The sequence below is a fragment of the Brassica oleracea genome, unplaced genomic scaffold (genome assembly GCF_000695525.1).
Source record: "Brassica oleracea var. oleracea cultivar TO1000 unplaced genomic scaffold, BOL UnpScaffold01156, whole genome shotgun sequence".
Lineage (NCBI taxonomy): Eukaryota > Viridiplantae > Streptophyta > Magnoliopsida > Brassicales > Brassicaceae > Brassica > Brassica oleracea.
The window spans coordinates 2,417-16,644 of NW_013617714.1; the positions used below are offsets into that span (position 1 = coordinate 2,417).

At 36.2% G+C, this 14,228-nt stretch overlaps 4 protein-coding genes across 4 annotated transcripts; 3 read left to right on the top strand and 1 right to left on the bottom strand.

Annotated features, from left to right (window-relative positions):
* Positions 1-4,485: 4,485 nt before the first annotated feature.
* On the top strand, positions 4,486-8,505 carry LOC106320968 (dystrophia myotonica WD repeat-containing protein-like). The gene is made up of 12 exons (XM_013759302.1): positions 4,486-4,879; positions 5,129-5,446; positions 5,526-5,634; positions 5,724-5,817; positions 6,371-6,458; positions 6,559-6,642; positions 6,803-6,899; positions 6,988-7,075; positions 7,180-7,285; positions 7,374-7,466; positions 7,767-8,209; positions 8,297-8,505. Exons 1-11 carry the CDS (start codon positions 4,697-4,699, stop codon positions 8,181-8,183), a joined length of 1,677 nt encoding a protein of 558 aa, XP_013614756.1. The 5' UTR covers positions 4,486-4,696; the 3' UTR covers positions 8,184-8,209; positions 8,297-8,505.
* A 1,540-nt stretch (positions 8,506-10,045) lies between these two features.
* On the top strand, positions 10,046-10,527 carry LOC106320972. Its single transcript, XM_013759307.1, has one exon. The coding sequence runs from the start codon at positions 10,273-10,275 to the stop codon at positions 10,381-10,383; it is 111 nt and encodes a 36-aa protein (XP_013614761.1). The 5' UTR covers positions 10,046-10,272; the 3' UTR covers positions 10,384-10,527.
* On the top strand, positions 10,430-12,122 carry LOC106320971. The gene has a single exon (XM_013759306.1). The coding sequence runs from the start codon at positions 10,511-10,513 to the stop codon at positions 11,897-11,899; it is 1,389 nt and encodes a 462-aa protein (XP_013614760.1). The 5' UTR covers positions 10,430-10,510; the 3' UTR covers positions 11,900-12,122.
* A 1,168-nt stretch (positions 12,123-13,290) lies between these two features.
* Positions 13,291-14,030, bottom strand: LOC106320969 (60S ribosomal protein L12-2). The gene has a single exon (XM_013759303.1). The coding sequence runs from the start codon at positions 13,970-13,972 to the stop codon at positions 13,472-13,474; it is 501 nt and encodes a 166-aa protein (XP_013614757.1). The 5' UTR covers positions 13,973-14,030; the 3' UTR covers positions 13,291-13,471.
* Between the last annotated feature and the right edge of the window lie 198 nt (positions 14,031-14,228).

Consider the following 14,228-nt stretch of genomic DNA (forward strand, 5'->3'; position numbering starts at 1 on the left):
GTATCAAACAATCCTAATCGACCATGGTGCTATCAAACAAGCCGCACGGCTATATGAACAATCAACCGGTTCAGTTATGTGATTTTAAATTTACCATGGTGCGATCAATCCTAAAATTCAATTCTACATGTACTAGAAAAGATTAATGCCACACGGCCATGTATGTTTTAATGCAATCAAATTCAAGATCAAACGGTTTCTATATGCTGGCCGATCCTATCCTAATCAGTTGTGAATGCAATACCATATTCGGATTCATGTAAATCGATTTAAGCATTCCTAGGGTTTTCAATCCTTAAAGTTCTATCAACTTATGTTTAAGGTTTCAAGGCCTTAAGTATTTGTATGTCCAGACAGATTGATTCAAGCAATCTAAACAATCCTAAACCTCAAATCAAATCAGAAATCAAGCAATCAAGATCAATCTTAAAATCGGCTACATGCTTCTTTTAGGTTCGATTCACTTGATTAGGGTTTGCCAATTTCAGATTCAATCAATCAACATACGAGACAGGTTCTAATTTGAATCGATTCATGTTTCTAGTTCTTAGAGGTTGTCGATTTTAATCTCATGGTTTCTTTTAGGGTTTCATCAAAACATTGCTTCCATAATGATGGAATTAGGGTTCTTATTGTTCTAGGTTCTCAGATTGTGTTTTATACCTTAGTTTCGTAGAGGTTAAGCCGGACCACCAGAGAATGGAAGAGACTTCAAGCTGAGATGATCAGATAGCTGCTGCCTCCTATCGGGTCGCGGATGGGGTCTATCGCGGCTGGAGGCGTCTCGGCTGTGGGCTGATCGGGTATCGGATCGTCTCGGGCTGGCCGTGGGGTTCGGGTTCGATCGCGAGCTGGACGGCGGTTCTACTCGGTCTGGAACGGGATCTAAGAAGTTGAGATAGATCTCCTGAGTTCTTGATGAGTTAAGAACAGGTTAGTGTTTAGGGTTTTGGTTATGGATCGCCGGCTTAGGCTTTTGGGGTTTCGGTTTTTGGTCTCAGGGTTCAGAGGCTATCGTGCTGATAACGTGTTGTGAACAAGAGATGAAATCGATTGTGTTCTGTGTATTATTTTTGAATCAAAGTGTTCCCTTATATAGGGGATACAATGGGGGTAGAGAAAAGGAAAGTATCCAAATCATAATCCTAGAGTAAAAAGGAAAACCTCCTAATGGATAAACATGAAAGATAAATGGAAACATCTAAGACTAAGGGGGCGGCCGACTCTCTCTCCTCTTGGGCCGGCCGACTCTCTCTCTCTCTCTCTAGGGCCACGGTCTTGGCCATTGGGCTTCTAGCAATCCACATTGTTTATAACATTAAATGCTTAATTATGATTTAATATATCAGTTTTAGATTGTCTTGCTCGAAGTATACATATATAGTATTCTTTAAAAAGATTGCAATGTAACGAATCAATTGTTTAGGGGGGCTTTAAGAGTTATGGATAAATCTTTTTGGTTGTTTGCTGGAGTTACATGTTCGTCAAGGAGGAGAATGTTCGGAGTAGGTGCGAGGCATCCATCGATTGTGTTTTGTGTGTTGTGCTTGAAAAATAAAGTGAAAATGAAGACTGATTCACTGAAAGTAATGCATCTCATGGAAGAATCCAACCAAAAATGACTTCCACCCATTCATGCGACAATTATTGAATCAAAGTCAAATTTTTATTGCTTGCAAAAAAAATTATAAAAAGTAAATATACAATATAATAAATATAAAAACTAAATTAAACATCTATCAGAAAATGTATGGCAAAATAAATAATATAAGAAAAAAAATATTACATTAAACATCTATTATAATATTAGAATAAGTAAATATAAAATATAAGAAAATTAAATAATAAGTAAATATATAATAGAAAAAATAGAAAAACTACATTAAACATCAATCTGAAAAACTACATTAAACTACATCAATAGAAAAACTACATTAAACATTCATCAATCTGAAAAACTACATTAAACATTCAAGAGGTCATTTTTATTAGTATGATGAAACAACAGCCCAGAGGTTTTCAAGCGTGAAGAATCTGAAATCCATGTGACCGCACTGAAGCAATAAAAAATATGTGTAAACCTAAAAAAATATTGAAGTATCCATAACAAAAATGAGTTTGTAATTACTTATTATTTTATATTTACTTATTATAGCTTTCTTGATTTTATATCAAATAATAATATTATGATAGATGTTTAATGTAATATTTATATTTATTATATTGTATTCTTGTTTTTCTTATTTATATTTACATATAAAAATATTTGGAAATATTAAAATTGTAAACCTATACATTTTCAGATTGATGTTTAATGTAGTTTTTCATCTTTTATATTGTATATTTACTTGTTATTTTTTCTTATATTGCATAATTACATATTATTTAATTTATCATACATTTTTTCAGATTGATGTTTAATGTAGTTTTTCTATTTTTTCTATTATATATTTACTTATTATTTATTTTTCTTCTATTTTATATTTACTTATTTTAATATTATAATATATGTTTAATGTAATATTTTTTTTCTTATAGTATTCATTTTGCTATACACTTTCAGATAGATGTTTAAAATAGTTTTTTCTATTTCTTGTATTGTATATTTACTTATTTACTTATTTTTTATTTTTTTTATATTGTATATTTACTTTTTATAAATTTCATTTGCTTTTATATCAAATGCTAATAGTACCTTATATATTTAATGTAATATTTATATTTTTTATATTGTTATTCACTTATTATTTATTTTCTGTTTTTAAATAATAATGCCACATGACTTCTTTCGGAAGAAGTATTTTTCGCTGATGTGGACGCTCTACGAAGCCTCAAAAGGTCCTTTTTATTTGTATAGATTTTTATATTTTTTTTTTGCTTTTATATCAAATGCTAATATTACCTTATATATTTAATGTAATATTTATATTTTTTATACTGTTATTTACTTATTATTTATTTTTATTTTTTTTATAATAATGCCACATGGCTTCTTTCGGAAGAAGTATTTTTCGCTGATGTGGACGCTCTACGGAGCTTCAAAAGGTCCATTTTATTAGTATAGATTGTATGCTTGTTTTTCTTATTTATATTTAGGCTACATATAAAAATATTTGGATATAATAAAATTGTAAATCTATACATTTTTCAGATAGATGTTTAATGTAGTTTTCCATCTTTTATATTGTATACTTACTTGTTATTTTTTTCTTATATTGTATAATTACTTATTATTTATTTTATTATACATTTTTAGATTGATGTTTAATGTAGTTTTTCTATTTTTTCTATTGTATATTTACTTATTATTTATTTTTCTTATATTTTATATTTGATTATTCTAATATTATAATAGATGTTTAATATATTTTTTTTCTTATATTATTTATTTTGCTATGCATTTTCAAGATAGATGTTTAATTTAGTTTTTCTATTTCTTATATTGTATATTTACTTATTTTTTATTTTTTTATATTGTATATTTACTTTTTATAATTTTATTTGCTTTTATATCAAATGCTAATAGTACCTTATATATTTAATGTAATATTTATATTTTTTATATTGTTATTTACTTAGTATTTATTTTCTGTTTTTTAATAATAATGCCATGTGGTTTCTTTCGGAAGAAGTATTTTTCGCTGACGTGGACGCTCTACGGAGCCTCAAAAGGTTTCTTTTATTAGGGCATGACTGGTTTTTCCGTTACAATTCACAAACGCAGTTTTTGCGGTTGGTAGCGTTGACATCGTTTCAAAACAATCATACAAACCGCTACAAATTGCTCCAAACAGCTCTGAACCTCTTAAAATCAAAAACTTGTTCCAGCTAGCGTTTGCGGTTGCGAGGGAAAAAATATAAAATTATTTTCTAAAATATTTTAAAATTTTAGAATTAAAATTATAAAATGGAAATATTATAAATAAAAAATATATACATATTTTATATATTTATTAAAATATACAAACAGTATCATAATTTGTTTTATAAATAATTTAAACTAACTATTATTAAAAAATTTAAACATTTATATACACACATATAAAGATATACACATATATAAAGCAAAATAAAATATTTTTTAAAAAGTTTTAATATAAATCTTCAAAACAAATTTTATTAAAATTATAACTTTCAACTAATTTAAATTTTTTATAAATAAACATAATATTTTTATTAATCATATTATATTGATAATTATTATATTTTACTACAATAGTATGTTTTAATATTTTTATAATATTATAATATGTTAATACGGGTAATTTATTATTAAACCACTCTAATATCTTATAATCAACCAATCACAAATATCACGTAAACGCAACAATTTTCAAAAGTTATACTAGTCATACTCTCTCTTAATTGGTATACGGCCTTTAACTGGGCCTAAATTAGTCTATATTCTTTAGAAACCCAACCCATCGGATCAATCATCTCATCTCACTTTTTAATTGCTTTGAGAGTCAAATGCTTTGATAATAAGTTTGATTCGGTAATATGACTTTCATAATAACCCTTTGATTCGATAAAACAGATAGAAATTTTGATTCTTCCACTATCTCGAGGACGAAGAGAGGAAGAAATAAGGGATTGTTGTATTCTTCCGATCTCTGTGAGAACCCTAAGAGGGTCATGGAGTTTTTCTGATCAGATGTGTTGTTGGATAGACGATTAGGTAGAGAAGAGAAGAAACATGATGAACACTTGTAATGGAATGGTATCAGCGCCACCTTCCTCCTCTTCACCTGCCGCGAATCCTCAGTCGCCGGGGATTAAGACTTATTTCAAGACGCCTGAAGGCAAGTACAAGCTCCACTACGAGAAGACGCATTCATCCAGCCTCTTTCACTACGCTCATGGCAAAACCGTTACTCAGGTGAAAAGATTTGGTTTTTTATCCGATTGGAATGCGTTCTGGGTTTTGATTCCTGACTTGCCCAATTGCAAATTCGATACTGAAATTTGAGTTGCAACTCTTAAAGGTTGTAACTTGGTCAATTGGGTTTCACTAGCATTGCTTTCCGAGTTTCCTTTTGCGTGGTTCCTTATGATTATGCTTAAAGGTTGTAACTTGATCAATGGGTTTCACTAGCATTGCAATGAGAGATCCCTTTTGCGTTGCCAGGTAACTCTAGCTCAGCTTAAGGAAAGAGCTGCTCCTTCCACTCCGACTGGTACTTCGTCCGGTTACAGTTCCAGTAGTGGATTCCGTTCTGCGACAGCGAGATTGCTAGGCACTGGAAATGGGAACCGTGCGCTTAGTTTCGTTGGAGGTAATGGAAGTGGCAAAAATGTGAGTACAAGTTCAAGGATTAGTGGCTCCTTTGCTGCTTCTAATTCTAGCACTTCTACGACGAATACAAACTTTGATGGGAAAGGAACTTACTTGGTTTTCAATGTGGGTGATGCTATTTTTATCTGTGACTTGAACTCACAAGACAAGGTAAATTACTGCTCATCGTTGTTTTTTTCTCTTTTCAAGACTTGGTTGTAATGGATATGGAATTTTTTTGGTGATTTAGGATCCAGTAAAGTCTATCCATTTCAGTAATTCAAACCCTATGTGCCATGCTTTTGATCCGGATGCTAAGGATGGACATGATTTACTTATTGGGCTCAATTCTGGGGATGGTAATGTAGAATTTTTTGAGCTGAATTTTTAAAATCTATGATCAAGATGACGTGTCTGATGGGTTTCTTGTAATGTTGTGTTATTGCAGTGTACACTGTATCGCTGAGACAGCAGTTACAAGATGTCTCTAAGAAGCTAGTTGGAGCACTGCATTATAACAAGGACGGCTCTGCGAATAACAGGCAAGAGTTTTTTTCTATTTGCGTGTAATTCATTTTGTTACTGCCACCTCTTTAATGTGCTATTATTCGTGTTGACTGTTGACATCTGCCGAATCGATTTAGCCAGTTTATATTTGTTTTCTGTAAGGATCTCTATGTGTTTTTTCGCTTGTACTCCTATTAGTGTTTGTCATGAAGGCAAGCGTAGGCAATTTATCTTCTGTTGTGCCAGCGGATGTATGTTCTAGGCAATACTCAGTGACAATTAATTTATCAAATTATTACAGACAAGATGTAGTCTCCGAGGAGAACGGTTTTAGTTGGTTAAGATGAAACATAAGTCCACAGTGAAACACGTTTAGATAATTCATTTTGTGTCGTTGTTGCTATGGATGTATGCTCTTGGAAACTCTTGATGACAGACAGTATATTAGTCAAATTACTACCGAACAAGATGTAGTCTTTGAGGATAACAGTTAGAGTTGCTGAATGGAAACATGAATCTGGCTAAAAGTCCTTTCCAACCCTGAAACTTAATTCTGTTTTGAAAATAAATTTTGTTGCTGTGTCACAGCCGTTGTACAAGTATTGCTTGGGTGCCTGGAGGTGATGGAGCATTTGTCGTTGCTCATGCCGATGGCAATTTGTACGTGTATGAGAAGGCAAGCTCATAGATCAGAAAACTGTTTTTCTTTTTTTACGTTTTACTTTTATTTGCCTGATCCTGTCTAATTTTTTATCCTGATTAATTTTAACTTATAGAACAAAGATAGTGCCACGGATTCAACGTTTCCTGCTATAAAAGATCCTACACAATTTTCAGTTGACAAAGCAAAAAATAGCAAGGTACTTGAGTTTGCATCCATACCCTTAGATCCTTATATAGGTGTCTATCCTCTGATAGTATCATCAGTCGCTAGTGGTCTTCACAATTTTTATTATTTCTTTTCTATTCTTGAGTATATATGGATGTACCATTGTTGATTTCCGGTGAGTATTCATGCAGAGTATTCCTGTTGCGAGATGGCATATCTGTCAAGGTTCAATCAACAGCATTGCATTCTCAAATGATGGTTCACACTTGGCTACTGTTGGAAGAGATGGTAAGACTTCTCTATTCCGTTGTGTAGCTCTCCTTCTTTCTCTATTTGTTTCCTAATTAATCATCAAGTTTCTCTTACCATTTTACAGGTTATCTTCGCATTTTTGACTTCTCAACCCAGAAGCTAGTATGTGGTGGAAAAAGTTATTACGGTGCTCTGCTATGCTGTTCTTGGAGGTGACTGAATATAACTCATTTGGCAAAACTTGTATGAAGTAGATTGCATTGTAGGGAGAGAGAATATTAGCCATTGGCCATTGACAAAGTGATTATATGAACAGTATGGATGGAAAGTACATTTTGACTGGAGGTGAAGATGACCTGGTTCAAGTCTGGAGTATGGATGATCGGAAGGTCGTGGCGTGGGGTGAGGGGCATAACTCGTGGGTAAGGTTTTTTTTGGTTTTAGTACGGTGATTTTTTTTTTTCTAACACAAAGTTTTCAGTTGGCTCATGTTGGAATGCTTGGCCTCAGGTAAGTGGAGTAGCGTTTGATTCCTATTGGTCGTCACCAAATACAGATGGATCAGGAGAGCATATCATGTACCGGTTTGGATCAGTTGGTCAGGTATGCCTCCATGCTCCTTTGCATATATTCCTTCCTCTCCGTTAAGGTAATTGTTTTAGAAAAAAATTGTTTCACAAAGATAGATTTTTTGTGTGTTTTCAATGAAAAAATTAGTTGACTTATTGAATTACGATTGGTTAAAAGTTATTGAAAACTGAAAGTTACAGAAAAATACATTTATTATAGTGATTTAATGTATAAAAACACTAGAAAATCTATATCTGTGGAACGGAGGTAGTATATGTTTACCAAAGTCTATGCTCTCACACACTTTGATGCTTTCCTCTACTGAATCCACAGGACACACAGATACTTCTCTGGGACCTGGAAATGGACGAGATAGTGGTACCACTTAGGCGACCTCCTGGAGGATCACCCACTTACAGCACGGGAAGCCAATCCGCTCACTGGGACAATGTCATACCAGTGGGTACTCTTCAACCCGCTCCTTGCAAGCGTGATGTTCCAAAGCTCTCGCCGGTCATAGCTCACCATGTGCACACCGAGCCCCTCTCCGGCTTGATGTTCACACAAGAATCTGTGGTTACGGCTTGCCGAGAAGGGCATTTAAAGATCTGGACAAGGCCTAGTGCCTCAGAAACCCAAGCCAACAGCTCAGAAGCAAATCCTGCAATTGCTCTGTTGAGCACAAGCTTCCCCAAAGACAACAAAGGTTCGCTGAGCAGTAAGATCGGTGGTTCTAGTTTAAAGTCATAACAGAGATCATACCGTCCGAAAATCAGGTCCTATTATATAGTCATGTTCTTTCCAATCTAAAGTGGAAATAAAAACCATGTGAATAAAAATCTCTGCTTGGTGTTTTTTCTTAGAGAGATCAAAATCTGAAATCTGACTGTATATTGGAGGCTCTGACAAACTTGTGGGCGATAGAGAAGGAGAAGATTGGGTGAGAGACTAAAGAGAATTTCTGATGTAATTATAAGAAAGTGTTTTGTTTTTAGAGTTTATGCCCAAAAAGACTTTCATAAGCTAATAATGAAACACTTTGGTGCTTCAGATGAAGACATTCTTTATTTTCCTTCAGTTTTCACTTTGCAGACACTAAACGATGCCTCTGCAGATATAGTGTTCATGCATCCGAAAAATTTGTGGCCTTTGTTTGTTTCTATAAATTATTAAGTACTGAAGTCATTTGTTTTTCATTAATTACTGAAGTCATTACTAGTTCATATTTCCTAACTATACTTGTAGGAAAAAAAAAAACTAAAAATCTATCATTATTTTCTTACATATGTTTTATTTATTCTTCTCTTTGCCTTGACACCAGACTTTTTCAACAATTCGAGTAGACGGGATTGGAGTTCAGTATTAACTATTAACCACAATCGTGGAAAAGAAAAAAGAAAACCAGTGACACGACCGACAAGAGATAAGTCTAGGGAAGACTCTCACTAACCCACCGATTTTTGGAATATTCATTGCTTTGTCTCTTCCCTTATTCATACACACTCCTTTCTTGATCATATTGATGTGACAACATAATTGGCACTAGTACTTGTTTGATAATTACCAGAAGACATCATCTATTATTTTTGTCGGATCCTAGTCTCATCTCTCAGAGGAGTGTCAGTAACTATGTATAGATGTGTAAAGGTGTTTGAAAACCTTATTACTCCACACATGTGTAGTTAAAATGGGTTTTCTTATTAAAGATTTTAAGATGATCACTCAAGAATTAGTTGCCATAATATGGGGTATTATTGCTCTCTTCCAGTTTAGTTACCTGATCCGTGATCCGTGTTCCGTGTTCAGTCCTAATAACAATTAATTCCTAGTCTCAACTCTCAAAGTGTCAGGAACTATGTATAGAAACGTACGTAAAGGTGTTTGAAAACCTTATTACTGTCCACACGAGTGGTTAAAATGAGTTTACTTATAGATTCTAAAAGGATCACCCGAGATTAGTTGCAAATGCAATAATGTTTTTGTTGTTGTTGCTGCTCTCACTATTCAGCTTTAGGTTAAGCTTGTGATGTCTAGGTACCCACTCAAGATTCGTGACAGCTGTAACAAAATACAATAATTGCAAGAAATATTCTTTTTCGATTCTTTGCAAAAATTATTACTCCAAATTCATAGAATCGTATAACGTCGATATCCCAAGTGTCGGTGGATTGGATTCACTCTCCGAACTATAAGCCACACCTATTAAATAAGCCACCCTAATTATTATTAAGACAGACATGTGAAAAACTGTAATGCTTGGTCCACCCGGATCGGTTTGATCGATTAGGTTCCAAATCGAATTGGTTTATTTAGATTGAAACCGCTACTTTTCGTGATTTTTAAAATAATAAATTAGAGAAGAATAAACTCGAGACTAATGGAAGTATATATATAAAAAAAGAAAGTTTATACCATTGCTTCAGTATTATCGCCAGTAAACATTTGTTTTGACGTAATCTCTTTCTTAATCTGAATTCAGTCCATCGGTAATTGTGTACATTAATGTCATAACATTCAGTTACACATCGAACGGATTCACGACAAACCACGTGGCATGATGACGTCACCACACACTCTCTCTCTCTCTCTTCCTCCATCGTCCTCTTCGCAGTTGTCACTTTATTACTTCATCCCTTTGCTTCCGCGAGAATCAGAGATCTCTCGTGCCTTATCTCCATTTCTCTCTCACTCTTCAGATTCCCAATCTCAAACCCTAATTCCCAAATCTCGCCTAAGAAATTTCCTGCGAAAGAGAAGAAACATTCATCACCATCATCGAAGTGGATCATACACGTACTATGTAGATTAGATCTCTGATGGTTGGGTAAAGAGAAAAAAGATGGATCAGATGCAGAGAAGAGAACCGAGAAGGGTGTGGCTAGGGTTACAAAACACAATAGTTATCCTCGTGGGTGGAAACCATACCTCCTCCAGGTTTTGCACTCGCTAAATCATTCTTCCTTCTTCCTCCTCCTCCTAAATTGAATCTCTCTACTTCCATTGAATCTCTCTTTCTGAGTAAGTAAAGATCCGATTCTTGTTTTAACTGTTGGATTCCTCTTCTCTTCCTCCTCGCCATGGGCGTTGAGCTGCTTAAGCTGAAACTAACGCCCACCTCTCTCCGTCGGCGCGTGATCCTACGCGCCCTCGTGATCGTCTGCGCTTTCTCCGTCGTATCCATCATACGAAACCTCAACGGAGCTTACCAAGGAGAGACTCACCACCACCACCGCCCGCGTAAGGTCGATGACTGCGCCGTGAACTTCGCGTTTCTTGGTCCGTTTCTCTTCTCCGGCAACGGCTTGCTCTCCAACAGCTTCCTTAAACCTATCTGGAACTTTATAGAGTCGGAGAAGTGTAAGAAGAACATCGACTTGACTACTCAAGTCGTCGCCGAGCTTAAAGGTTTGAACTTGCTGCGTAACGACGCGAAAGCTCTCTGTATTGGCCGGAGATCTGTTTCAGCTCTTCTCGCCATGAACCTGCAAGGGATCTCTGATGCTCGTGTAAGCCACGCGCCGCCTGTTTTCGCTTTCAAGCACAGGAAGTTCACTAGTGAGCTACATTATGATGATGCTTCTTTCGGGTTCGTCCTCTCTATGGATTCTGAGACGGTTTCTGTCCCTGCTTCACTTGTTTATGAAATCGAGCGTGTGCTTAAGCCTGGTGGAACCGGAGCTATGCTTGTTGGGTCTGACTCTAACGGGTTGGTTAGATCCGTCTCGCCTGTTTCTTCACTGCTCAAGAACTCGAGTGTTGTTCATGTTGCTTCCTTAGGTGAACAGGTTCTTGTTGTGTTCAGGAGACATGGTGAAGATAGTATCCTTTTGGATCAATCTCATCATCACGAACTTCCGGCTGATTGTTCATCTCTGCTTAATAACAGACCCTACATTGGGTTGTTGGAGCCTCTTCTCGAGGAGAAACGGTCGGATTTTGAGAGAAGGATCCATTACTTGCCTGAGTTCATTGACGTCTCTTCTAGGAAGAGACTGGTTTATATTGATATTGGAGCAGCGGATCATCTCACACCGAGGTCGAATTGGTTCTTCCCCTCGTACCCTATCGACAAGAAAGCTTTTAACAGCTATTTTGTGCATCACAACACATCTATATTGACTTCTTACGTCAAAAGTCCTGGTGTAACCTTCATCTATCATCCAGGACTGGCAGGAACAGGAACAGTAGCTACCCGTGGAGAGCAAGAAGATGAACCTTTTGTAGAAGATGACAGCTTTGATTTTCTAGCATGGTTCAAGGAAACAGCGAGCTTTGCTGATTTCTTGGTTTTGAAGATGAACACAAGCGAGGCAGAGCTGAAGTTTCTAGCAGAGCTGATAAAGACAGGTGCGATATGCTCAGTTGATGAACTGTTTCTTCACTGCAGTGGGTACGGAGACTGCACTAGTGTCATAAAGAGCCTCAGAAGCAATGGGGTCTTTGTTCATCAGTGGTGGGAAGACTAAGAGCTTCAGCTAAAAGAAGCTTAAAAAACTAAAACTATGTCGTTTAATAAGTTTATGTTGTGTTGTTTTTCTATGTTTGCTACAATATTTGCTCATGTATAAGAGCAAAGCTGTAGAAGTTAGCTCCAGCGACCCGGCGCTTCTATGGTTTAATCTAAAATAAGCAGTCGCCATTATGAACTGTGTACGTGTTTTTCAATGAAGTTGCTATGTTGTGTGTTTCTACTGGTTTTAAAGGTCTGTTTATTCAACTAACCACAAGACCCGAACTCTTCACACAGTACCAAAGTATGCTGAGGATATACCAAACACTTAGAAGGGTTGAAGGAAAAGCTTAGAATAGAAATGTCATTTGACGTAAGGTTGTTAGTAACTTGAGTTTCGCATATCGACCACAAGCAAGAACACTGGGAAGCTGATTCTGTACAAACAGAGGAGCAACGTGGCAACGATCAGTTGTTAGAAGCCTCTTTCTGTAGATGGGACAGAGGTTTGTCATTCACTCCAAAGTTCATTTGGGTTGACACAAGCCATTGATATGGCATATGATTTTGGAGGGAGGGTAAGAGGTGATCTGAAGAGAAGATTTTATTGAAGACCAGTCAACATCTACCAAGTGAATTTTTTTTTTGGGTGCAACATCGAGTGATGGTGTTCTACTTCAAGGCCACAAGTATGAGAGTGAGCAAGGTAGGTTGTCACAAGATATTGCTTGAAGAAACAAACCACTTCACCAGCTTGAAGCTCTCTAGTAATATTGAATAAATGAGAAAACAACTTTTTCACATTTAAATCTTCCTTGATCTTAAAAATCATTTATTCTTAGGTTAGATTATGAACGTCATCCAATCAGTTTTGAAGACCTAAACACCAAATCTTGTTCTCGGAGTTGAAACGTTTTAAACGATTGAATTTGACTTTGTAAGAGCATGATTAATCTTCACATGCGCCAGTTGAAAATATACAAAAAAAAAATCAAACAAGAACAATATGAAGGAGATCAAGACTTTATAAACATCACATAACAGAGAAAGCAATCTCAAACAAACAGACAAGAACTCACAAGAATGTTTTCTTTTGCTGACAGAAGAATCGTATTCGGAGTAATTCAGAAATAGTGACACCGTATAATAAACCAAAAACTATTTCCATGAAGTCAAATGACCATGTTATCCACTCACAATTCATGCAAAAGCTTCACTTAGCATAGACACAGTCCAAATATAAATGGAAGCAAACTATCGTATGATAATCAAAATGAAGAGGAAGAGTTCAAAGGTAACACAAAGACATGCTCAAAAAAAGATTTGAAGATGAACAAGAACCCAGCCTAGAAAACTTAGCACTATACCTATGCGGTAAATAAAAACCAGTCTAGAAATCAAATCAAATAGCCTGAAAATGCCTATCTTTCTACCGTCAATAGGCAAAACATTGTAGATACCAATAGCATAGAACATCAAATGCAATCTCAAATTCTGATAATCAAAACCACAAAATATTCTTAAACAGAGATAACAAAACGCAACAACAACCCAAAACTAAAAAGGTAAATTATTTTCTTTTGATTCCTCAGTTCTCAGGGATCTCAATCTCACCCTCTTGAATCTCCTGCTGAAGATCCTTCGGGTCCTTCCCATCAACAGTGCACCCAACAGACACACACGTCCCCAGAATCTCCCTCACAGTCCCGCTCAGCTCCTTAGCAATCGATCTAGGCCTCATGATCCTAGCGATCTCGATCACGTCATCAAACGAAATGTTCCCATTGTGCTTGATGTTCTTCACCTTCTTCCTGTCTCTCTCCGGCTCCTTCAAGGCCTTGATGACGAGAGCTGCGGCAGACGGAACCACCGTGACCTTAGCTTGACGATTCTGAACGGTCAGCTTCACGGTGACGCGGAGCCCTTTCCACTCTTTGGCTGTCTCTTTGGCGATGTCTTCTCCGATCTTCTTTGGGGCGAGACCGAGAGGACCGATCTTGGGGGCGAGGGAACTGGCGGCTCCGACTTCTCCTCCGGTTACGCGGACGTAGACGTCGACGATCTGGCTCGGGTCCAACTTGGGCGGCATGGTTGTAGAGTTTGATGTTTCGGCTCTTGTTGAGTGTGGGAGGCGCAGAGAAATGAGATTTTAGGGTTTTTGAAGAAGGTGAGGTTGAAACCTAATGGGCTTACATTTTGCGGGCCGATGTAAGTTACCAATTTATCCTTCTCGTGAAACGGCCCAGCTCATGCACTTAAGCAAAATATATAATATGTAAAAAAAAATTCCAAAATTTTGGAAAATATATGGGGGATAACTCCATATACCCTCTACACCCCCCTCT